The sequence below is a fragment of the Betta splendens genome, chromosome 11 (assembly GCF_900634795.4).
Source record: "Betta splendens chromosome 11, fBetSpl5.4, whole genome shotgun sequence".
NCBI lineage: Eukaryota > Metazoa > Chordata > Actinopteri > Anabantiformes > Osphronemidae > Betta > Betta splendens.
In genome coordinates, this window is record NC_040891.2 from 7,277,733 (window position 1) to 7,303,746 (window position 26,014).

At 46.6% G+C, this 26,014-nt stretch overlaps 2 protein-coding genes across 3 annotated transcripts; both read right to left on the minus strand.

Moving 5' to 3' along the window:
* Nucleotides 1-206: 206 nt before the first annotated feature.
* Nucleotides 207-21,396, minus strand: rims3 (regulating synaptic membrane exocytosis 3). Of its 2 annotated transcripts, none has more exons than XM_029167282.3 (7): nt 21,187-21,396; nt 14,599-14,955; nt 6,780-6,921; nt 6,595-6,707; nt 6,104-6,205; nt 5,745-5,884; nt 207-5,657 (listed from the first exon to the last, which is right to left on the minus strand). In XM_029167282.3, the coding sequence occupies exons 2-7, from the start codon at nt 14,885-14,887 to the stop codon at nt 5,445-5,447; spliced, it is 999 nt and encodes a 332-aa protein (XP_029023115.1). In that variant the 5' UTR covers nt 14,888-14,955; nt 21,187-21,396; the 3' UTR covers nt 207-5,444. The 2 variants fall into 2 exon arrangements, with proteins under 2 accessions (XP_029023115.1, XP_029023114.1); XM_029167281.3 differs by having other exon boundaries at nt 5,745-5,887.
* Nucleotides 21,397-22,456: 1,060 nt separating this feature from the next.
* nup42 (nucleoporin 42) lies at nt 22,457-25,964 on the minus strand. Its single transcript, XM_029167351.3, has 7 exons — nt 25,689-25,964; nt 25,184-25,529; nt 25,002-25,090; nt 24,818-24,894; nt 24,580-24,666; nt 24,394-24,496; nt 22,457-24,156 (listed from the first exon to the last, which is right to left on the minus strand). The coding sequence occupies exons 1-7, from the start codon at nt 25,852-25,854 to the stop codon at nt 23,645-23,647; spliced, it is 1,380 nt and encodes a 459-aa protein (XP_029023184.1). The 5' UTR covers nt 25,855-25,964; the 3' UTR covers nt 22,457-23,644.
* Nucleotides 25,965-26,014: the final 50 nt, after the last annotated feature.

Consider the following 26,014-nt stretch of genomic DNA (forward strand, 5'->3'; position numbering starts at 1 on the left):
GTCAGTTAAATTTGAGGATATGTAACTTATATTTGTCTCTTTGACAATGCAGACTATATCTGACACACTCCACCATGTGAGCAGAGGCCCTTAGCCTGTTTGGTCTAGGCATGCGCCCCCTGGAGGCATTAATAGTTACTGCACAGTTACACTTACACAGTATATAAAATATACAGGTTTTACAAACAGGACTAAAGACAATAAAATGTTTGTGATTCAAATAAACTTTATTGACTTTGTGTCCAGGACATGCAAATACAGGCTTCTGAATCTGAAATTGCTCTTTTTTTTCCTCATTTCGCATCTATTTTCTTACAAAACTACGTGCACCTTAAGTAATCAACTCTGCAGCGTACAAACCACAAAAATACCAGTTTTACATTATCAAATACTGCACATAGAAAACATTTACAAAGCACAGGTATAAAATTACAGCTCCCTTTTTCTTCGTTGCCATGAACCGCATCCTTTCATCAGACAGTCTGCTTTGCTTTGCCCTTTAGGATGTACTCTGTGAACACTCCTTGGTGAAAAGGTTAAGGCCAGTTAAGAATTGACAACCACTCATCTAACAACACCAGAAGTCCAATTGAACTGGGCTGGAGGTTTGGGAGGCTCTCATCCATCTAACACTGGATTCCAGAGCAGGGATTTGCTAAATGTGCTTGATTGTGCTCCTGTACATTAAATATATAAGCTTTATCATTTCCATCAGTTCCTGATGTCTTATGGGGGGGGGGGGGGGGGGGGGGGGGTTGTACTTTGCTGGGTTTGCTAAGATGGAGGTTGTCTCGACAGCGGGGGAAGGAGCTACATTGGCCTTAACATATCACACAGACATCTAATCAGCACAGAATGGCTACTGGGGATACTTGTGCTGTGAATACAAACACTTAAAGTGGATGAATGCAACATAAACTGGCGTACCCGGCATTAAACACCCCAACATATCCATCAACCCAGCAGTGATGTCTGCTTTGTGCCCTTGGTGGCAGCGGCTACATTGGCAAACAGACACATGGAACGCATGCTTCATAAGGAACCTGCACGGGGTTGTTCACGGGGGCTCGTGTGTTGGCCTGAAGTGCTACAGGTAATTAAAGATACAGTCTGACCTTGTATCTTATGTGTCATTATGAAAATTGCAAACGGTGAGAAATGACAAAGAGCCACATTAAAGGCTCCACAAAAAACAGTGAGAGTTGATGGTTATTGCCAGAAGGTGTGTTCCAAATGATGGAAAGCTGAGTTCATGCTACTTAACGATACAGCATTTTTGATAATTGCCTTGCATCCCAGTGAATAGATATTTTATATTGCACTGGGTCTAAATGACTTTGACCATTACCATAACTTATCGATTTCTTTTTTTTAAATCACACAACCAGAACCATTAAAGGCAACAGAAATCATCAGAGTAACCATGCGGCAAATATTGTCAAGTTCAAAGTAGAAAAAAAACAATTTTATCCACTTCATAGAATAAATGGGCGAGTTAATAAATCAGACGGCGCAGGGGGGAGAATCGCAATCGTTTTTGCTTGAAGTCCATCGTGGCGATTTAAATAAATCAAAAAATGCATTTCGCCAGACGGACTTCGTGCCTGTTCCATACGCAGCACTGTTCTTCCATATAAACACAGACAGACATACAGTGTACAGTACAGTAAGAGTAGGGGCCACCTGCACCCATGCAGGCGAGAGCCCCGGAAAAGTCTTCAAGGAGACGGATGAATAAGACGCTACAAGTAGTTCTGGTGTAAAGATTAGGAAATACATTCAGAAAACTATACATATACGCATGTATAACTTCAATACAATAGTTCAAGCAAAGTACATTTGTCAAAACTTTCAGTTGTGTGCTACAATAGTGAAGCGACATCTCCTACACAAAATAAGGCCATTGTAAACTGAACAAGCCCTCATTCTCAGTAAAACCTAAAGGCAGTTACGCCCACACCGCCTCTCTAACGCCACCCTCAGCCAAGAACACCGCTTCCTTTACAAAAATAAGATGCAGTCTCAACACAGCACGAGTCGGGTCGACTGAAGGTAAATTGCAAAAAGCCCCGCGCGCGATCCGAGCGGCTTCAGAGGACGCTCCGCGCGGAGGGAAGCCAGCGTTTACATTCCAGTCACAGCCTTTACATTCAAATCGCAGCCCAGCGACGTACTGTACAGTATGCACGGACTGTCCCCACCCGTTCACCGCTCACCAGGCGCCACGCGCCTTGGGCCCTTTCCAAAACCGCTCCTGAGTGTCTATAATGAACTCCTCAAAAACTCCAACGACATCAAGTTCACTTTCATGCATCAACCTTTACACCATGACGGATCTCTGACCACCTGCTACAACCGTCCCCTCGCGCTTCAACCTCTTGTTGAGCTTCCGTCTCAGCTTAGGGGTCAATTACTCACTGTAATAGCAGACTCCAAATAAATGCAATGAGCATGTGGTGAGAAAACGCCTGTTAATCCTGTGATTTTTAATTGATCACAAATTAATGTCTCCTCGTTGAGAATTCACCACCAACTGGCTTCTTAAAAAATATCTACACATTTAAAGCTCTCTCTCTCTCTCTCTCTCGCTCGCTCGCTCGCTCACATCCAGCTGCCCTGCGACTCGCTACGCATCACACAGTCAGATACATCTCGGGGAGACACACACACCCACACTTTGAAGAAAGACAGGACTTCAACCTTTCCTTTTGGTTGCAGGACTCAGCGGATTTGGGCACATTAGGCAAAGTGTGCTCTGCAGAAGACACGTCATGACGATGCATCTCATGGATGTGCCTTAATTCTCACTCAGCGTGGACTCATCGCGTTTTAGGTTATTCAATATACAGCAAAGGGACAATACAGGTTCATACAAGCGCCAAAACATTTGGAATCACATGGAAAAATATTAACAGCATTTTTTTATAGTTTACCAAGGACTGAACATTTAGCAGGGAATTATACATGTCGAGAGCAATTCTTTAGACTTCTTCAGAGTTTTTTGTTTAATTTCTGTCGTCAGCCAAGCTTTTTTGTCTGCACACTGTAGAGAATGTGTGCAAATACCAAGAGTCGGCAAAAGTCCTTTTTTTAACATCATGCCAGCTGTCCACAAAAATAGAACAATAAGATAAAATGACTTCATTTACAAGACCACACAAGTAGAGATCCAGGAGGAAGTAGCTCCTAAACAAATGCAAACTGGAGCCAAGACCTTCATGGTTCATGGTGTTAAGAGAGGGTCAAAAACGCCCATTTACCCTCCTCTACAAAATTATAAAACACCAGAAAACCCAAATTTAAAATATAAAAATGAATCAATAGAAGATGTGATACATAAACACATCAACGCCTTTAACAGGCCTTTAGTACTAAAGGCAGTGTCAGTGTCAGGTTAGGTGTTGGTCTGATGGTGGACAGGCAGACAAATGCATCTTCATGTCAAATAAGTTATAGAAACAACAGGAACTCTCTTTTCTCTTTTGCTTATGAAGCTGCAGCTATTGCACAACTACAGTAGGTATTAAAAGGCAACAGGTCAGTCTTACCTTCTTAAAAATACTTAAAGCATTTGTTGAAATTTTAAAAAGGGGTTAAAATTCTCAGTTGAATAATTTGAGTAAATCCAACACAAAAATAAATTTTAAAATCGAATGCCATCTTGTATTTTGGAGGCGTATGTATACAATTTTGCTTATAATAAAATCCAAGGATCTACAGATACTGTACTGTAATCAATAAAATCGTCATTTTAGGCATGTTTTTTTCAAATACTGTTATTACGGGCACTTCATCAAATGCTGCAAGGCAAAACTGTCCTGTTTCATTAGACCTATAGAACTTTTAAACCTCTCTCTGAAAATTCAATTCTTCTTTCAATTGAATTTTCAATGCAAAGGAGCCACTGTTACCAAATAAAAATAAAATAAATAAAGTGGTCAATACAAAGATTTCAAAGTAAAAAATATCTTACAGTAAAGTGCCATCTTAAACACAGCAGGAAATATCAAGTACGCTAAAATCTGATTTTATATATTGCACCTGAAACAAGTTAAACTATCGTAAATGGCAGGTTAACAATCCCCCTGCAACTAAACACTGGTGTAAACAGTCAGATATTAAAAAGCAAAAAGTCTTCTGGAATCAAATACACACTCTGCAATTTACAGTCAGTGAGACAGAGAGAAGCGACTACACACAAAGTAGAGGAGGGTTAAAAAACGTAGGTACCAGCTACGATATGTGTGCGATTGGCATGTGGTCGAGTATCCGGCTGGGACCAAACACACACACACACACACACACACACAGAAAAAGGTTCATCACCTCCCTGCCTCCTTCATCAAGTAGGAAAAGTGTGAAAAGATGCAACAAATGACACAGGTCTGGGGAAACCAACGGGATGGACGACCGTATAGATGCTGGTATGCAGAGAGACTAGGGCACGTCCCTGGGCGTGCTACTGACTGGAAAAGCCAAGGCGGGGCCAGGGATGTGCTGACGGCCGCCTAGCGCGGTGCCTTCTTGTGCTGGTGACGGCGGCGGCCTCCCCGTCACCGAAGCCCCCGTCCTCTGTCGGCGGTCACGGCCCGAAGGGGCTCTGTGCTCCTACTACACCGGCCAAAAAAGACTGAAGCACTTCAAAATGTCTCTAAAAGGGTCGCAGGCAAACATGCAGAATGCAGCCGATACATACATAAACACAAATAAGTATTTATCTATTTATATATATATATACTATATATATATTTTTTTTTTATATATAAACTCTGCCCTGTGAAAATGATAGAATAGCAGTGTTGCTACCTCACATAAAAGCCATTATGTGAACAACTGAGCCTGTTGCTCAGGTGTGTTTAGGTGTTTGTCAGTGTGTAGAGTGTGTCTTTGTTTTTTTGCATTACATCTAAGTCTTTGACTCTGCTACATATCCATACTTTATCATTTATAGACTAGTTCACCTACGACTTCTAGTAATAATAACAACAAGAACAATTGCTTTGGTTTTTGAAAAATAAAGTTCTTTTCTTAGTTTGGCATAGAGACGTTAGGAACTGGCACCAGGACGGCCCTGGGATGAGTCGCGCCGCAGGGATGTGACGCCTCGGGAATGCGGAATATGGCACCTGGCGGGTCGTCGCGTCGCGGTACGGTAGGAAACGGTCTGATGGCGAGGTGAGGCTTGCTACATGTTCTGGCAGAGAGTGTTTTCCCATTTGGGCATCGCAACTGAAAAAACACCTGAGTGTGTGAGAACATGGATGTGTCGTTGACAAAGGACGTGGCAGCACATCAATGTGTATGTGTTCCTATGAATGAGATCCTGTATTACAGTATATGCGTGTGTGCCCACCTGTCCTGCACTTCTAATACAGTCATTGTGTATATACAGTACGCGTGTCCTTGTCTGCATGACTCTGCCTGTGGGGGCGTCTCCTGGCCGTCTAGGGGCACGAGGGGCTGGTGGCGCTCTCCAGGGACGACTGCGAGAGGCGTCGGGTGAGGGGTCCGATGCTGGGGTCTGCCAGAGAGGAGGTAGGGAACAGCTTATACCAGCCACTGACCGTGGCAGACAGGTCCAAGTCCTCCAGAAGGATCTGGGCCATTCCCATGAAGCACTTGTGGTCCATACGCCCATAATCCCCCCAAACTATGACCTGTGGAGCAGATGAGGCTTCGCTGTTAACACCGTCAGACGCCCGTGGGGCGATTAAAAAGGACAAACGGTTACATAAGGTGCTCACCTGTAGGACTTTGCCCTGAGGACTCTCATCAAACAACAGAGCCTGCTGGTACGTGGGGTCCAGAGTTTTCTTTACGACTTTGGTTTTCTTCTTGGACAAGCACACTCCATTCTCCAGGACATACACCTTCACATAGGTTGCTGCTGACACACACACACACACACACACACGCACACACACGCACACACACACGCACACACACGCACACACACACACACACACACACACACACACACACACACACACACACACACACACACACACACACACACACACACACACACACACACACACACACGCCATCAGTACTGTTCAGTCAGTAGATGACTCAGCAGCAGCACCTGCTCCAGTTCCAGTACCTGGTATGTTCTTGGAGCCTGGTTTCGGGATCAGCCCTCTGGCCTGGTTGACCTCCACCTCCAGCTGCCCTCCTCTGTCAACCATGCCCACGTGAACATCCCCTGGAGATGGAAACTATACTATTACCAGGAAGCATCTCAAAACAACTACTGGTAATTGTCTAGTCCTCAGTTTCCTGTTTCCAGTGTAGTGGCCAATGTCTGACAGCAGAGGGCGACACAGAGCTTTAAATCCGACTACACAACCAGGTACAGTGAAAGACGTTGCTCTATGGCTCTAATGTGTCTCACAAGAATAACTTCCTCTCTGCTAAGAAGTCAGACTACTTTTAAACACATGTACAGATATTATTGTGTATTATCTATATTTTTTGGCTCTCCATCGTTCTTCAATCCAAATATTTAAACACAATCTGACACTGTTGTGCAAAGTGACCTGCACCTGATCTGATGAACAGAGAGGCTTGTGTGATGCGTTACTCCTGACTCACCCATGGGGGGTGTAGCTAGTGTTTGCCGGCCCACAATCTGAGCAGGGCCAAGTCCATCCAGGAAGTCACTGAACTGGCTCTCGGGCCCCAAGCGGGTGGTAGGAAAGACAAACCTGAGGGGGGCAGAGTCGGGTTAATTACTGTGTAATAGACGCGGACGGGCGACGTACTGGTTGCATACTCACGTTCCATCAGAGCTGTTCGAGTTGGTGCTGCCATCAGTTGAATCCTTGCTGCCCTGCCGTGTGACTCGGTTCCTCATCTCCACGGCAATGCCGGTCTCCGTGCTCCGTCGGATGGTGCTCCGGAGCTTCTTGGTCCCCCCGTCTGAAAGTAGCAAACAGTAGGACTTTAGTCCACGGGGCTTAATGATCAGAGGAAGCGTGTCTGATAAGGTATTATACAGGCTGAGCATCTGCACGGATTCATTTCATCAAGCTATACTGATCTCTATAAATATCGTCCCTCGGCAAACTAATTTACTTCCTTGGTTTGAAAGCGAGTTACTGTCAAACATTCCTGTACGATGGGCTCAAAAGCGAATCACAATAAAGAAGGTGCAATTTAGCTTTGGCCATGAGAGCAACCCTCTCTTCGCTATTTATTTTGAAGCAAGCTCACTCGGGCAAAAAGGCAATCTCACCTAATATCCACTGGGAAGTCCCTGCGCTACTGGAAAAAGCCCCTTTAAACAAGCAGGACAGGTGGGAGAAGTGAGACAAGTGAGCGGCTAAAGACGGAGGAACATCACAGGGCGCCGTCACATGTAACAGCACAGCGTACATGTGTTAACGTGACTGTCAAATGCATTGAAGGGACTCGGGTGCAGAGGATGTGCCATGTGAAGGCAACTCCTCTTGCTTCTAACTGCAACATTACCCACAGTTCTCAGGGTGCAAAGCAGCAAAGCATGCTGGGATACCCTTAAAAACACACACTTAATAATGTATATGCACAGAATTGGAGCCACTTTGGAAGTGGTTAAATTGGGATGGCTACATAAGTAGGTCAGAACATTTCAAAGGGCTGCTCTGTTCCCAGTCTCCGGTGGGGAGTAAAGGCCGAACCGTGTGGTCCAATCTGACACACATTATATTACTGAAGATGTTCTGATAGAACAGTGTACTACAATTTGTTGAGTAAAATGGTCCAGAAATGGTTTGAAACTCATTTGGCCTCCAAATTCCCCAGATCTCAATCCAGCTGAGCGTCTGTGGGATCTGCCGGACAAACGGGTTCGACCCACTGAGACTCCGCCTCAAACGGGGCATTTGCTGACTAAATATTCTGACAAGGCACAAACCGTCACTCCTACACAAATGTCAAGCTGACACAAGCCAGCGGCCGTGTTTATACTGTACATTCCCACCTCAATGAAGCATTCACACTTACAAGCACAGTGTTTGCACGTGAGCTGTCAGATGGAAAAATGACTAGAAGCTTCACTCTTACAGGGACTTTCTCTTATCACCAGTCACTCATTTTGGTGTTGCATCCATTGTGGCCGCTGTAAACACATCTCGCCACTATCGGGACCCAGTTAGTTAGTTAGGTGTAATACAGTAGTATGATGAAGTCACCAGTGGACACTGCTCATTCTTTCCAGTTAAGCACACACTAGTGATCCCACTTCATTAGCACAAGCAACACCAAGCTCATCAAGCATCCCCATCCTGTCGTCTCATCACCATGACAACCGCAGGCACTGTGCACCATCACTGTCAAAGCACCTACGAGCAAACACAGAAATTTGATGAGACTTTCGGACGGATGCAACCACCGGAGAGGGGCCTTTAAATGAGGGTCAGAGATGAAAGAGAGCAAATTGAAGTAGCTGTTGAGAGGAGATGGTTGGAGGGTGGGAGGAGAATGATGGGCTCCCACAGGTGTTCGAGATGAGAAGAGGGGAGCAGCTTCTGGTGCTTTCTATTTATAACCTGTAGTCAAGATCTTTATGGGTGAGAAAAGGAGGAGTGTCTAGGAGGCTAGTGTGTGTGTGTGTGTGTGTGTGTGTGTGTGTGTGTGTGTGTGTGTGTGTGTTTACAGCACTCTTGCGGCCATGACAACCCCCGCCCTCAGATCTGGACCCAGACAATGCCACCTGAGACAACTGGCGCCATGGCGACAGGCTCATCACCCGTCACTTGTTCAAAATCAATTTACCGACAGGAGCATTTCACCCAAACCCCTGCACATCAGACAGAAAACTCCTTGCTTATAGTTGAACCATGGAGGCCTGACGTAAACATCCTTAGGCTGAGTGACTCTGTAAACTTCTAAGGTTACCCCCCCCCCAATCAGACCAAACAACCTCCACCCATCCCCCTGCTCCCAACGGTGTGAAGCAGTGATCTCTTCCTTCCTATTTAATCCCCTCCTCCTTGTATGCGCTTTCCCTCCATTCGTTTCCATGGCAATGCCGTCTGCATTGCACCAAGAGCCCCGGCCGGCGTGTTCACTCATAAGCCTATCTGCTCTCTCCGTGTCCATCGTCCTCCCAACAGGTCTCGCTCCCTAATCAGTCGCCTCTCGTCACATCGTGCCTCCCAACACTTCTTTTTTTATTGGCACTTTATATGTGCCTCTCTGTTTGCTTTCCTTTTCATATCCCTGCTCCCCCAATTTATTTACATACACTCTTGTGCACCGATTCCTTAATATTTTTTTTACTTCCTTCTTTCCTGCTTTCCTTCTCTGGCCGAGCTTCACTTCTTTAGCAACTGTCCATCTTTACCACACAAGTCTTATCTCTTCTCTCAGTCCTCCCATCTAAATTATTCAGTATTTTCTCCCCTTCCAAGCTGGACTAACATTGTTATACAGTGGTAATGTCAAATACGTGCACATCCTGGAAGACATAATTAGAGGCTCTCTGACACATATTCTGTTTGAAGAGCTAAAATAACAACATTACATAAGCTGTTGTTCCTTCTCTACATGAGAGGGTTGCTCTGTGTGCTACAACACAGTTAAGGTGTCTCTTATAGGCTCCACTGTGATGAGTAATACTGTACCTTGTTGCTGCAGACACGCTGGCGAATGTCAAAAATCACATACAAAAACTTTAATTTTGCATTTATGCATATGCTTGTGCAAGTAACGCATTTGACTGGCATCACCAGACACGATCAAATCACAGGTGAGCAGATAAAGATGGGAGGAAGCTCAAGGTGTTTGGGGTGGAGAGAATTTATAGCTTCAATAGTGAGAATTAATGGCAGACAAAAATAAAGGAAGGAGGGTTTACAGAAAACGCCAACAATGCAGAAAAGACCATATTAAAGGACACACACACATAAAATACTGCTTCCGTGTGTGTGTGTGTGTGTGTGTGTGTGCGTGCGTGCGCTCAGGAGATCATTAAAGCTGCTCTGACATTTGGAGAGAACACTGTTGAAGCCATTCTCATTATATGCGCTATATAGAATGCTGTTTTTAGACTCCCTGGCTGCACCGACATGCCTATTGGATGCACTAGTGACGGCAACGATCCGCTGTGCATAGCAACAGTAACCAAGCACGGGTGTTGGAGATGAAAGATCTGTTGTCGTATTTTTACTGATGGCCCCCTGCTAAATATGGATAAAAGAGGTAGAAGGTAGGAAAAGGGTAGACGCTTAAATAGGAAACAAGGTTTTATATATATATATATATGTGTGTGTGTGTGTGTGTGTGTGTGTGTGTGTGTGTGTGTGTGTGTGTGTGTGTGTGTGTGTGTGTGTGTGTGTGTGATTCAGAGCCACACTCACAATGTGTCATACAGTTATGTAAGATTACAACCACAGATGACTCAGTGGTTAACATGGTTCATTGCAAACGACACATTGGAACATGTGAAGTTTCATGTAACTCCAAGTGTGCGTGTGTGTGTAATCATATGTCTTTAAGTGTGTCAGGGAGTGGTCCATGTCAAGCGGAGAGCCTTTCTCAGCATCACGTCGCATGGGAAACCGTTTCTCGTCATTGAGAGCCTTAATGCGCGGCAGGATGTCTGTCAGGGAGTTAATATGCCACACGGACTCCTGTCTAATGACAATTAATTACAATAAGTCAAAGACTAATCTTATTCAGATGCCATTTCCTGTTGATTACTCGGCTCTGCTTCTTATGGGTAAAGGATGCAACTTGGTTGGTTTACATGGAAAAGGCAGACGCGCAGCAAATTGCTTCATGAGGAAACAGCCTGCTCTTAATATCCCACGATGAACAAGCAAAAGTGTGTTCTGTTCAAAAACTAAATATCTAAATACCCCAATAAAACATGTAATTTCAATATAAATTATTTTAACTATTGACTTCTCTTCTGGGGGGCTAAATGATCACATATTTTGTTCTTTAATATCCAAACAACAACAACAACAACAACAGAAATCTATGCATTAAACATGTTTGTGAAGCTTTCCTGCAGTGCTGCAGCAGCTTCCTGTGCACCAGCTGCCAAGGAGCGTGTTGTTATGCACCAAAAAGCTGCTCCACGCTCCATGTCTTTCTTTTACAGACAGCAGCAGGCTTGTGTAGTGTCTTTGCTTGTGTGCGTGTGTGTGTTTACAACATTCTATGTCAAGAGTAGCGGAAATGACACCCGGGTTCAGGTAAACGAAGGAAGCCTTCATTTACCATTTATCATTTTCCTGGAGATTGGGTTAAACATAAACACTGCACGGCTCATTTTGCTCAGGGACAGAACATGGAGGTAGCACAGTATCTGGTGCAAAGCTTTTAAACTATCCGAGAGTCAGCATTTTACACACAAACACGAGCGCACACAGGCTGGAAAGAAAATTTCACGGTGGAATGATTCACCAGTCTGGCTAAGAATAGAGAGGGCGCGTGGAGGGGTTTGGTGGGAGAGCGAAAGAGAGGCGGCTCAAAAAGATGGAGATGAAGAGATGTGAGATGAAGCGGGGCGAAAATGAAGATGTCAGTGAACCGGGGGGGAACGAGCGTGATGACAGAGAGGAGCAAGAGGAGGCACGAGAGGCAGAGAGAGGGAGGATTTGACGGCCGGTCCGCTAAGCTGGTGCTTGGTAGCTTTTAAACGCACCAGTGGGGACATTAAAGCATTTAGAGCTGCGGCGTTTGGGTTTGTGCGCGTCAGGAGAGGGACTCAATGCGCTTAAAAAGCAAATGGAGCAGGAGGCGGTTAAGACAGAGGCGACACCAGTCTTATCTGAACCAGCACAAGGAGCGTTCCTCGGTTAGTCACAATGAATGTGAAAATCCCTTCATTAGTAATATACTGTCGAATTCAAGACATGGGAAAATGTCAAGCTTTCAAAACACCATGGAGAGGACTCACTGTCCAGTTCATCCTGTCAGGAGCCAGAGCTGTAGTGAAGTATTTGTCTAACAAATGAACCTAGAAGCTTGGTGGCGGCTGGTGCTAGATCAAGGCTGGGTCGTCAGTTCAAAGAGCAACCTAAGCGTCCTCTTCCTGTGCGAGACATTCTTCCCTCGCTCGGATCTGTTTCTCCTCCGAGTCTCTGGTGTCCGTCCAGTCGTATCTCCACCGGCGCAGGAATAAACATGCAGGGGGAGGAAGGGCAATTTAAACAGAGGAATTTAAAAATGGCCGACGAGCGGACTGACACACACACACACACACACACACACACACACACACACACACACACACACACACACACACACACACACACACACACACACACACACACACACACACACACACACACACACACACACACACACACACAGAAAACAGAGACGCGCCTGTTTCCTTTAATCTCGCCCCCCTACGACACTTCCTACATCAGCGGAGCTCGCTCCTCCGCCGCGTCCCTCCGCGCAGGCTGTCACGGCCATGGATAAACCCGCTCAGGAGATAAGTCCGTTCATTGGGGGGAGTGAGTCACCCGTTAAGCCTGGGGACCGCTCCTGTACGCGTTCTCTTCGGCGCCACTAATAATAGCAGGTGAAAAATAGAACGTAAATGCCACCGCAAACACCATCCAACGCGCCACAAAAGTCTCAGTGTGGGAGTCAGCGCTATGAATGGAAAGACAGAAACTGAGAGGAAACACACCGCAGGGTATTTCACATTCAGCACGGCCTCCAGAGACACGTATCTGGACAAAGTTTTATGAACTTTATGAAGCAAGGTGCAACCAGAAAGTCCAGTCCTGGTCCCACTACTATCGTCTTGAAAATTATATATGGAATTCTTGACACCAAAGGTGGGTAGAAATGATAGCGGACGTTCCATAGCCGCGTTACTTGCTTTGGACGGGGGTGAGATAGAAAGCGCACAAGAAGCTACTGAAGGACCTCATCAGACAAGTATTGGAGGGTGCTTTGTGCTTCTTCGGGCCTTTTTTGCCTCTAGGCAGTCTTTATTATGAGGTGGGGGCCAATTTCAGCCTCACTGGGTCACAGCGTAAACAACCTTGCCTTTCTCTAGCAATCGTTTTCCTGGTAATGCTCTAAGGGCCAATCGCTAGTGGTACGGTTACCACGGTTACATAACCCTCAGGTAAAAATAAATACAAATTTGATTTGGGATCTGGTTGGGACTTAACAAAAGCAATGGCAGCGGAGGGTGAGCTCCTCCAGCCAATGAGGAAGAGTCCACCTTTAAAACACGATCTGATTGGTTGCAGGGTTCATTAGAGGCAGGTCGTCAAAGCAGTCGTGAAACAGAGCCGTGCGGCTGAGGATGCTGTTAGAGATCTATCGATGGGAGCAGAAGGAGCTGCGCGTGATACTGTGATTTTCCTCTCGCAGCTCAGAACATCTAAATTTAGACCCGAGCCTCGTCTCTCCTCCCTCGGCACCATCAGGCCCCCGATCCACAGTTTCACCGTGCGATCGCTTCATCAACGTGGACAAAAGGACACGAAGGGTCAAGTAAAGCTCCCTGCATTGAACAAGTTCAGGCCTCAACTCTAACTGATCAGAGGCCAGATCATCAAAACTGGCAGAAAAAGTCATTAATGTGTAAACTCTTTCTTTGTAATAACCTACACAGGCACACGTTCTGTCATATCAGTCAATATAAATCAAAGCACAATTTCTATCACGCATATGGGTCCCTTCTCCTTTTTTATGATATCATATGGTTAATTAACTGCTTAACTCAGACATTATTGACTACACTTATTGGTTTAATGTCTTCTGAAATAAAACAGGCCACTGCTTCGCTGTCATGGGCCACTATGCTGCAGGAAGTGGACTCAATGGTCCGTGGCTCTCATTGCTGCTTTAATTAACATCATCATCATCATCTTTTGTTTTACTCCCACACTTGATGTACTGGTGAATACACTTCAATTTTGTAATTTTTTAGCTATTGGTTGAAAAGCTTAGATGACAAATCCTGCTTCTCCCGGTAGAGGAACCGCCAGCTGCAGAGCAGACAGCCTCAGAGCTCGTAATCCAACCTAACGTTCTTACAGAATTAGGACACACACACGCTGTACAACCACACAGTGAGCAGCCGAGTACAGACACGGTGTTCTGAAGGGGTTACAGCTCGGTGAGACAGAGCGTGCCGCGAGGACGTGAGCAGATAAACAGCGCGTATGTTACTGACAGAGTGAAAACAAGACGGCAACAGTGTCCCCGCGGCTCCCGGACCTCCCTCTCTGCCGTCGCCGGGCCTCGGCCCGCGACATGTTTCCCCGTTTCCCACCAGGAATGAGTGGGTCTGTGCGAAAGTGAGAAACACTTGGGCTGCAGCTGCACAGAATTAGTAATTATACCCCACAGGGGATATATTAGAGCGCTGCACCAAACGCTCGCCATTCACGCGAGCAGCTACTGCTGGAAAACCCACTTCAGCACACAATGAAGCCCAGAAGAGGGTTGCAGCCTTTTAAAAAGTTCATTCTAATGATAATAGCACAAATTTAGCCACTCACGCCTTGATCAATAACATATTATAGGTACAGACTTGCTAATGTTATTGTGCAGACACTAATATTAGATTTGGATTAATGTCATCAAACTCAGGGAGAAGTGTCTGTTATGTAGGTGTTCAACACTGGCCTTGCTGGTTGAGCTGCTGTGTGCTCCGGCTCCACTGCGACAGCCCCACGATGGCCACCATCTTTGCGCCCAAGCTGGAGCGCCGCTTCTTGTTGCCGGCCAGCGACGCGGAGTCCGGCCCACCGCCGCCGCCGCCGCCTCCACCGCCTCCGCCGGGGCTCTTCTCCAGGCTGTACATGGCCCCCGAGATGCTGGAGGAGCGCACCACGTTCCGGGCCGCCGCGCTCAGGCTGCTGAGGCCGCTCATGCCGCCGGGGCTGGGCACCTCCACGGAGCTGCTGAGCATCATGGTCCCGCTCGACTGGAGGGCCGGTGGGCTGGGGGAGGGAGGGGAAGGGCCGGGGCGTTGGCGCAGGGCTGGAGAGGAAAGAGGAGCGAGGACAAACGGTAAAACGGTTTGTTTTACGGCTGCAGGCAGTCGAGTTGAAATTTCAGCTACACTTTGGTTTTTAATTAAATCCTTCACTTATTGCAGAGGCAGCAGAAATTGAGCCCGACTTCATAAAAGAAAGAAAGGAGGAGCTCCTAAAAGTCTCCTCCAGTGGGTTTCCAAACTGAAAACAAAGAACACAAAGGTCAGCGGGCGAGAGCAGTGCAGATGGAAGCAGAGTCCAAACTTACAAAAGTCAGACAGCTTTTCCTCTCATTTTGTATCTGACCTTAATTAAACAGTGGCAGATGAGAAACTCTGCCGCCCAAGTCCTGACTAGTTGCCTAAAGGTGACGGACTGGTATCGCTGGTACCAAGGCGAGTTACTGGTGAGCAGAGCTAAGAACAGATGTGGACGCGTCATGGTGGAAACAGCACAGGTCTCTGTAATAACGTTAACGGCGGCTCTGCTCCACTCAACGCTCCACTCAACGCTCCTCCCCTTGTTTCCTTCTCTCCATCCTAACGTCAGTCATTACACTGCGCAAGGGCACATTAATTATATATACACACACACTGTGGCCCACATCATTCTCCACGTGCCTCTATTTCTCTTTCGTCTGGTTCGTTTTATTCTGTAAGTCCTTTTTATTTTATAATAAAAATTGACTGTGATCGTACAGGAAGTTCAACAGCGCAGTATTTTGCTGACTCAGAACCTCTTTAATGCTTGCAGAGTTTTGCTGACGTTAAAGTCCAACTTGCGTGGTAACACACGTGTCATTTAACAAGGCTGCTGCTTTTATGAACAACGCTGTTCAATTATGCTCAAGTCAGTAGCCCCCCCAAAAAACAATACAGCTTCATTGTGCATGTTAAATATTAAAAACAGTCTGCACCTGAACTCAGTGAAAAGCTTCAACGGGAAGAAGCTCAATTCAGACCCACATGAGGTTTATGACGTTTTAGTCACAAAACGAGCTAAAAGACAAAAAGAAGCGACTGTTGCTAAATTTAGCACTGATTTCATTTCCTAACATCAGAATGCAAACAAAACAATGGCAAAACTCTGGAAGGAAGCACTGCACAGCTAATGGGGGGGAGCGACCAGCAAGTTCCCCTATCCATATGAACACACTGGCCATCACAGTGTTACCCCAAACACGACATGGGAGGAACGACGGGCGCACGGGGCAAAAGGGCAAATTTTGGCATTTTGTTAATGACACTCATAGAAGCAGGCGAGGAGGAGGAGGAGGAAGAGGAGCAGGTGAGCGACAGTGTGGCAGTTGGCGTGGCTGCAGAGACAGAAAGTGGAGGTCAGCGCTTACACCCCAAACTCAAGTCCTCCCTTCCCTTCTTCACTCCCTCCTTCCTGCCCCCTGTGACTTTCCAGCCATTGCGCACTCTTCAGCTCTCTGGGGGGGGAGAGGGGAGGGGGGGTCCTCCACTTTGAACATACAGCGAGCAGAGCGGGAGAAAATGAGGATCAGGGAGGCATAAATGAAAGCAGCGAGCGAGAGGAGATAACCGGAATAATTCTGCTTTCAGGGAGGCGCGGGGACCGAGGGAGAACGGGCGAGGGAGGAAGGAGTACGGGAGAGAGAGACGTGGGAGGAGAGGCTGCTCCGTGATGAATGGACAAAGACGGCGGGGAGCCTGGGCCGGATCAGAGACAAATAATACATTGGCAGAGGGACAAGGACGACAAAACCTCAGATACGCTTTTAATGAGATCACTATCAGTGATTTGGCTCTTTCAATGCCCTATAACAGGTAGACTGTCATGTATGTGGCTGTATCTGTGCCTCTCAGACTCTGAGCTGCTGTGTCACGGCCTCACACAAAGCTGGAGACGGAGCCGCAGCCCATCCGTCTTCATCTCCGCACCAGACAGCTGCTCACACGAGCTCTCCAGCACCTCGTCCCCGAGCTCATTTACTGCTTCTGCCGTCAGCACCCCCCCAACACCACCCATCACCACCACCACGAGATCCGGCCTCTCAATTCAAACCAGCGTCTGTGTTTGAGCGAGAAACATCAGGATACAAAGACTAAATTTACACTGGTCAGAGTCAACAAACTTGGGTCTTGATAAGAGTGTGGTGGATATAAAATTACTTATTTCTTTCTCTGTTGTGTGCTACTGTTGTTCATTAAGCTTTTTTGTTTGCCGCCGAATGAGTCTGCATTGGAGTGTTTGTGCCAAGTCTTTTCGGCTGCTCAGGCCAAATTCCCCATGTGGAACAGTGATGAGTAAACAGAGCTGAATCACAGCTAAATTGGAAAAATGAGAAATAAATAACTGCCTCTATCAGCAATATTCTGTTATTTATTTGTGTGGGTCAAGTGGAGGTAGTGTAATTATTATTATTATATATGTATATAATTAATATTATATATTATATATGTATATGTATTCTCTGAATCTGTACTTCTCCACTGTGGGACTATTAAAGGTTTTTCTTAACTTATCTTAAAATATAGTGAAAAGCATGAATGTGAGAGTTTATTTACATCTTATATTTTAGGACTTTTCAATGTAGACAATCCACAAGGTCAGAGGTCAGACTACTGTAACGCGCTTCCTGTCGAGGGTGACATGGAGACTTCCCAGGTTAAGGTGCAGCACGCATCCGCCCTGACGCGTGTGACTGATGACCCTCCAGTCGCGAGGCGAGTAAACAGAAGGCTGGCTTTGTGGCTACGCGTGCGGAGACGAGCGCCAGGCCGTGGGACGACGAAGCCGGAGCCAAATGGATCACACACGGCGCAGTGGGAACACACATATGCCGCGCTGGGATGGTTTGCCAGGTCGCGGTGGAAGGAAAGGCCCGAGCGCCGAATGACACGGGCCGTCGACGGCTTCGCTGACGGGAGGCAACATCCGGATCAGCTGTTAAACGCTCAGCTCTGACACAGACGCACACACAAACCTGAATCAGAACCAAGAGCTGTGGAACGAACAGAAAGCGTCTTCATCTTGGGCTTTGCTCCCTTTGACCCAATCAAATCCTCATCCAGTAAAATCTTTAATGAGGTGAGTCACTGAGTCGCTCCCTCTACATCATCTCGTGACACAAATTCAATCAGTCACACCGTGTTTTCACAAACGTATGATTCTGACACAGCTGCGACCGGTGTCATAGCAGGAACGAGTCGTTTTTTTAAGCCCCTCTGACATAAATGTGAAAGACAGAGCAGTTCTGCTAATAACACACACGTGAACTCAGCCAAGACAGTCTGTTCATGGGATGTTCTGTTCATCCAGCTAGCGTGCACACAAACACACACACACACACATCACACACATCACACACTAGCCTCACCAGTTCACACTACAGGCCATTAAAGTAGTAAAACACATTATGTCTCTCTTAGCTCTATTTTCTCTGGAGCCTAATGTCATCTCCCTTTCGCCACCCGCGCTAGCGCAACCAATACCAAGCCGCTCGTTCTGCACCCTGTTCTCCCCATTTCAGGCTGCTGTGTCAGCAGTGAGGGGATGGAGCCCTAGCGCAAAACAGCTAAATAAAAAGCCAGAGAGGCCGAGCCACAAGGAAAGTGGGTTAAGAGGGCCGTGATGGATGAGGCCGGGCGCTTTCCTGACTCATGGCCTGCTTTCTCTGGTGACTAATGTGGTCGGTGACATCTCTCTCAGCCACCCCCAGTTCGCTCTCTATCCCACCTGAAATGCTACTGTAGCTGCCAGCCCGGGGCAGAGAAAGCACAGGGACCCATGTCCCACTCGAAGCGCCTGGATGACCAGGTCTCAGCTCAGACAGCACTGGGACCGAGGGGTGAGTACAACAGGCCTGTAGAGACACAACCACGGTCAACGCAGGCCTCCCCGTCTTATTTACTACTGGACCTCTGCAAGGGTGGCTGCCACGAACCTGGATCCAGAGCCAAAACAAGATAAGAGCTTAACTGTATATTTACCTTGTGCTCTAAAGGCTTTCCCACCTTCCTTTCATGACGTACAGTATGCGACCTAATTTGGATTTCTTGCAGGTTTTTGTTTTGTGGGATATTTGCTACGGAGTATTATTAAGCTAATTACCATTAGTATAATTATGTTAGGCCTTAAATCAGCATGTGCTTTGGCATTCCCTTTGTCTCATGTCAATCTTAGTGTGCATTTAAACTGCCTCCTTGCCTCAGTGTCTCATTAGCGCAAACACTCCGTAATGCTAAGTAAGAGTGTGGTCAACCAGTCACAACTACTCGCTTTACCAGTAGGCCAGTGAACTGTGCAGAGCAGATGGTGGTGCACGCAACACAACCCCCCCCCCCACACACACACACACACACACACACACACACTGAGGCCTGCTGATTAGTATGATAACTGTTGGCTCGGTCCCTCGCTTGTTTTCATTGGATTTTCATTTCAAACAACAGCAGGACCAGCAGCAGCCAGCGCCGCTTCTGAAGCGCGGTCAGATGTGTCGCTACATATTTTAGTGTGCGTGTGTTTTGCACTCATCTTGGCCTTTGCCCTTTCCAGCTATCAATTTTTCAGAGTGTGTGTGTATGTGGTGGGGGGGGTGCATGTGAGCAGAGCCTCTTTGATGGAAGATGATATAGTGCATTACGGTCAGACTGGCCTTTGGGCGGCCAACACATCTGATGCTTCTCTTTCTCCTCCACATCTGCTTCACCTTGGTGAAGCCTTCAAAGCGCCTGGGAGCCCCGCCCATGCAAACAGAGCTCAGCTGTAATGGAAATGCATCAATCCTTCACATGCTAGTTGTGCCAGTTGTGAGGAACAGCTGTCTCAGTATCGCCTGGGCTCACGACACACTGCAGATTCTCCACATTTAAACGCTGGAGTTATCAGGAAAACTGAGGTATGCAAACGTCTACGACACAGGGATGAGTCGTTTTAATTGTGACTCAGTGGATTATCCAGGGGATCAAGCATGAGTCAGGAAGGGATTTCAAGCGCCGAGGACATGGATGATTATTCTCCTTCTCCTTCAAAACGAACCCCGCCACTTTAGCATGAGTTAATGTAGTCACTCGGCGCCTCGCGCTGCATGATCCAGAAATGTCACACGGCTTTCAGACTGCTTCGATTTCCCCCAGCAGCAGGATGCAGGGAGAGACGCTGGCAGCTCACGTGTTTCTGCCCCCGTCCGCAGGTGACGAGCGCAGTTTGAGCGCCCGTGTGCGTACGTACGGCACCATCTGATGTAATCTCACACCTCGGCATGCACTTGGCTTGACCCGGGTGTTGGCAGAGAACAAGCATCGCAAAATATGCTTATTCTCACCCCCCCCTTTCCCTTTAGCTTACTGTGTCCTTTGCATACATATGCTTTACCCTGTCAAGACAAACGCGTCCTGAGGCGCCCCACACAACAAACCACTGTTGTCCAGCTGCAAGTGGACAGATGAACTCTGGCACTGCTTTTCTTACAGTATGAAAAAATAAAAGCAAAACATAATATCAATGCATTGCATCTATGCATTAGATCCAAAACATTTATCTTATTTATGTATTTAGAATGTGCATCACTTTCTGTAAAGCGTCTTATGTGACCTTAACAGTTTAGATTAAATAGATAAAATAGGAGGAGGAGCCATTTCACCAGTTGCCATTAATGATCTAACCTAATGCCCCACACCTGAAGCCCCAGTGTTCTGGTGACCAGAATCCGGCAGCTGTTTAAAATCGGGGGGGGGCAGCACGTTAGCGGCGTTTCTTAACGCGATGTAAACAAATGAACGAGAACAGCATTCGGAGCTTCACAAGAAATGATCTGGCGCAGTTGACGTCTACTCGTCAATTGCTTGCAAAATATTTAAAAAATATATGAAAAGTCAAACCTCTGCGTTTTCTCTTTGCAGCTTTGTTTGGGTTTAACACGCACCATTCAAAAACATTCTCAAACGCTTGAAATTAACAAAATTAGTCTTTAGGGCCGTTGCAAAAAAAATAATAGTCATTCAAGACTGTGACTTGTTGCTACAATAACTCCAGCTGTTTTACGATGCAGCGGCTGTTTTCTCTCGCCTTATCGGATCACGCGTTTACCTTGCGTTTCGTGTCACCAGCTGACGCGGCGCCCCGTTAATCCGCAACACCTGCGCCCCGCTCGGGCCACGCGCGCCGAACCGTCGCTCACCTGCTCGGCCGACGAGCCGCATTCGCATCAACACTTCGCCGGACGCCGAGCGTTAAAAAGGGGGCCAAACCACTGCACACTTACCACTGACTGAGGAGCGGCGACGGCTGCGTGTGGGGGTCGGCGGTTGTCAAATGAACGCGTGCTTCTGTCGCGTCTGCGTGAATGGCATCGTTCGGGGTGGCGGTGCTGCTGTGCGGACGCAGGGTCTGCTGGACGGTGGCTGCCGCTGGTCGCACTGCATCCGAGGCGCGGCCGGAGACGCGCTGCTGAGGGGGAGACGGGTGGGGAGGGGGGAGGGGAGCGTGGAGACTAGACGAGGTTACCGGGAGGCCCGCGCGCTTCCAGCGTGGCGGACAGCGACGACGCGTGGCCCTGTGCCGCATCAGCTGTGCACGCGCCGCTGCTCCTCGTACGAGGAAGATGGATCACGCTACAACGGGCTTGTTTTTACGTTCCGGATGAATGGAAATTGGTTTATTACCTCCCAGACGTGCTCAACTTTTTTTTTTTTAGATTAGTTTAGTATGATACTAAAAACGTGAGGCTTTGTTGCGTCTTCCTTCAGAGCGCTGTCTGAATGCAAAGATGACATTACTGTAATGAATGTAATGTCATTTTCTCATCTGGTCCCCCATGCAGTCTGTTGTTACTGCCAGAGTCTACTGTCTGAGCATGTGCAGCACAGAAAAGCAGGTCAGCAGCGCCTTGCACTTGAAAGATGTGTCACTCAGGCTCCGATGCTACAAGCTGCTCGAATGGGCATGAATCACAGGCCTTGGATCGATACCCTGTTTCCCATAGGCGCACCGCTGCGGCACAACACAATCAATTCCAGCCCAGGATTCATTGTTCCAATTACTAGGGCTTGTTCTTTGCTGCGGCAGTGACTGGAGTGAGCCCGCGTCGAACGTTGACGCCCGGCCCTGAATCCGAATCGGCCCGTTGTCATTCTGCAGCGAGACGGGATTCAAGTGGTGGTTGCAGCATAAAGTGCTGATCTGGGGAAACCAGCTAAGCAGGAAGAGGGATTTTAAGACCTGTGAGCAGAAGTCACAAGTCAAAGGATTGATCTGTTTATATATAGTCTAAACTGGGAGTAAAGACAAGCAGATACTGCCCCTATGGAAAACAGTGCTGTGTTTATAAGAGCATCATATACAGAAGGTCCACAGTGCAGGAATCAGGTTACACTCGATTAAGTTACAGTACACATTATGGTCACGTGACCTGGTTTGAATGAGCCACGATTTTACAGGAAGGTGGGAGATTAAATGAGGGAGGGTGCACAGAGTATCCTGTAAAATCAGTGTAGAATGGAAACAACTGTGTTAACACATTTTAAGTCTCACTCTGAGATTTAATCATCTTTTATTTAGCAACTGCTCAAAACGATAAAATGTTTTTATTAAACGTCTGTACAGGGATCGTCCCTCATTTTTCATATTCCTCTGATCCCCTCTGCTCAGACATTACATCATTACATAAACTCAGGCAGGCTGGTAATGTGATGCTACAGCACTTACTGATGAGATCTGCATATTTGCTTCTGGGCAAACCAGGACTCATAAATCCCCATATTTCTCAGGCATATTGAAGAATCAGGATGACTATTTAAACAAGTTCCATTTCATAAGCTAGTCGGCATTTCAAACACTTTAATCTGTTGAATTATTAATGTCTTATGTGGTGCTGGGGGTCTGGGTGGGACATTACTGCTGACAGACTGATGTGGCAGAGAAAAATACTACTTCATGTTGCACAGTATGCTGTTGCTCTATGCATTATTTCTAAGACCTAAGGCCATGGATGGGATGAAACTCACATGGCTCACTTTCACCTTTTGCTGATATCACATAAACCTCTGTAAGCTGGAAATATGCTGCCGTCAGCAGAAACAAAGCTCCTGCAGCAGAACAGTAGTAACTGCCTCACCGTTACCGTTTTACTCCTACTGCGGACCCCTCTGTGCTCAACACTTAACTAATACAATAGCCTACTCACACATCGTCATCTGGCCTAAAAGCTGGTGTTTTGGCTTCAGATGTTTCAACATTAGACCATATTACAATTTAAATAAAGAAAAATACACAATCTGAGCAACCTTCATCTACTTATAGAAAAGAACAAAAAATGTTACTGGGTTGTATGAAACCTTTTTTAAAACCTTGTGTGCTTACATTTTGCAGCTAGGTACAAATTCTACTGTACTCTACATGAAGCATTCAGTGAAATCCATAGACAAAAAAGTTGTCTATATACAGAATAGCTTGTAAATATATATATATATATATATATATATATATATATATATATATATATATATATATATATATATATATATATATATATATATAGGGACATAAAATATCAACAACACCTGTTTCAGAGCATTGCAAACTATAATAACTAGAAAGTAGGTTTTCAGGAACAAAAGCATATCAGCGCTATCATCATTTACGCGATCAAACTAACCTGTATAGAAAACAAATGTACATTCACCATGTCCATTTTAAAAAAGGATGATGAATGTCCCTATTGATTATAGGACCAACAAGCCATTCGGAGGAGGTTTTAAAGGAATCTGACCAAGAGTGAACCTCTTGGCCTTGAACTGATTCAGTTCTTCTGGTGTCAGTGCACTCTCAGAGGAGAACAGACTATCTGCTACCACGCCTCCTGCTGCAGCTGGACCAGCGCTTGCCCCAAATCCTCCACTTGTTTGAACATTGTTGCTTCCTGAGACTGCAGGTGCTTCCGTCCCGAAACCACTACCGAATCCTCCTCCCGCGTTTGCTGCAGATGAGAAGCTGAACCCTGAGGCAGAACCGAATCCTGTACTTGCGGCCGGCTTGTCAGAGGACGGGGCAGCGAAGGAAAAGGTTGAAGCCGATAGAGCAGACGTGACAGCAGAAGAAGAACCAAATCCAGAGGGAGGTTGTGTGGGTGCTGTTATGGCACTGCCGAAACCTGTTGCAGCCGGGGACCCAAATCCCCCAGTAGGAGCAGCGAAGCTGAAACTATTGGCCTGCACTGGTGCTGAAGCGCCAAAGCCTGCATGGACAGAGGGTTCAGGGGACATCAAAGAGCGTTTGTGTTTGTGTGAAAACACTAACACAGGCATTAAACTATCATCAAAAACCTGAAGCTTAATGATGACATTTCAACATTTCATGTTTTAAGGTCTTGGACCACCCATTTGCAAGGAGCAGTCAATTCTACAAAATAGATTATTCAATACTAAAATACTCGCCCATTACTTTATACTGTTACCATAAAACAAAGCTTTACCTTTGCTTCCAAAAGCAGATGCAGAAGATCCAAATCCAGTTGCAGTATTTAATCCAAAGCTGCTTGAAGATGTCTGAGGTGCTGGGTTATTTAATTCTGCCAGCTACAGGCAAAACAAATGATTAAAACATGTGCACTACATTATAACAAACCAAGAAGGGCTGTTGCAGTGACCGTGCATCTCACCAAGGCAGCACGAGTAGCTGGAGTCATAACCTTCAGTTCCTGGATTCTGTTTCTCCACTGGTTGAGCAACTGGTTGACACCACTGAGCTAAACATATAAAGCAAGCACTTCTTAAAGGTCAAAAACATCTTAACATGCCAGAAACTCAGAGATCACACAAAGGAAAAAGTAATAAAAAACATGCACTACATGCAGAATTCAATAGGAACTTCTTGTTAATATTAGGAGCTACTCTTACATAACTCTGCAGGTCTCCTGAAGCTTGTGCAGAGCAGTACTCCAGTCTGAGTTCTTCAGGAGAGAGATCAGTGAAACCTGATGAAAATAAAAATCACATATGACTCCAATCAACCATATCCAGCTAGTGCTGCCACTCCAAATAATATAAATCATGTGAATGCAAAATATTGATTGGTACTGACCGGATAAAGATGCCTTGGATTTTGAATAACACGAGAAGACCCACTGGCCTGAACTTTCCCAAGACTCCATGTCAGCCTGAATGATCTCCCTGGGAAACCATGGGACAGACGTCACGTGACTGATGCCCAAATGACACATTGATGCATTGCATTGCTTTTAATGGAGCACCAAAAACACTCACAGGCTTTTGTCATCGTCCTCCTCACCGGCTGCTGCCACGTCCCCTCGCCTCCCCCCTCTGTCAAAAGCACTGGGAGAATCAAGCGCTGAAAACCTGTTTTGAGCTCCGAAGTTGAAATCAGCGCTCCTCACGTTATCCCTCCTCCCCCCACCTCCTCGATTCCAGTCACTCCCCCCACCTCCTCGATTCCAGTCACTGCCCCCACCTCCTCCTTCTCCGCGACCCCAGTTTGCCTCTCCTCCACCCCCTCTGCTCCACTCACTACCTCCATGAGAGGAAAACGACGAGGGTTGGATGTAGCCTCCCTTTTGCTGATTGGGATTCACCCAAACTCGGTTTCCAAAGCCTGAAATCAACACAAACGTCGCATATTAACGCAGCCTCGTGCTTTGACGTTAGTGGTGTTTATATAACAATGTCTGAAGTGACTGTGGAGTTGGTTTATTGGATTTGAATAAAAAACAAAAGTTATATGTAGTTTCCATTTAGTCCTCACTACTCTTACCCCCTCCTCCTCCTCCTCCTCTGGGCTGCTGTTGCTGACCAGACCCGCGGCTGTAGTTGCTGCTATGTCCTCCTCCTCCTCCTCTGTTTCCTCCTCTCGGGTGCTCATTCCAACATTTATCGCCGTAACGACAACGTCCCTGAAGAAAAAAGTTGCAAACTGTCATCTTCGCTGACGGCGTCAACTCCACCGTCTCTGCCGTGACTCCTCAAACTCCAATGCGGAGTTGTCCGCTGTGTTTTCATGCGACGCCGCCTACGTCACTGACGCAGGAGAGTGACGTCTTTCCTGTCCGCGACGATCAACGCCAGAGACAACAGCGACCC

What these genes read in the sequence shown, in the direction of transcription:
- nup42 (XM_029167351.3), bottom strand. Translation starts at nt 25,854, where the DNA reads ATGACAGTTTGCAACTTTTTTCTTCAGGGACGTTGTCGTTACGGCGAT. An exon ending in AGGAGGAGGAGGAGGAGGGG is followed by an intron (nt 25,530 to 25,688) that starts GTAAGAGTAGTG and finishes TGTTGATTTCAG; the next exon opens with GCTTTGGAAACCGAGTTTGG. An exon ending in CAGGAGACCTGCAGAGTTAT is followed by an intron (nt 24,667 to 24,817) that starts GTAAGAGTAGCT and finishes TTATATGTTTAG; the next exon opens with CTCAGTGGTGTCAACCAGTT.
- rims3 (XM_029167281.3), bottom strand. Translation starts at nt 14,887, where the DNA reads ATGATGCTCAGCAGCTCCGTGGAGGTGCCCAGCCCCGGCGGCATGAGC. An exon ending in AGGCTCCAAGAACATACCAG is followed by an intron (nt 5,888 to 6,103) that starts GTACTGGAACTG and finishes TGTGTGTGTCAG; the next exon opens with CAGCAACCTATGTGAAGGTG. An exon ending in CTCAGGGCAAAGTCCTACAG is followed by an intron (nt 5,658 to 5,744) that starts GTGAGCACCTTA and finishes TCTGCTCCACAG; the next exon opens with GTCATAGTTTGGGGGGATTA.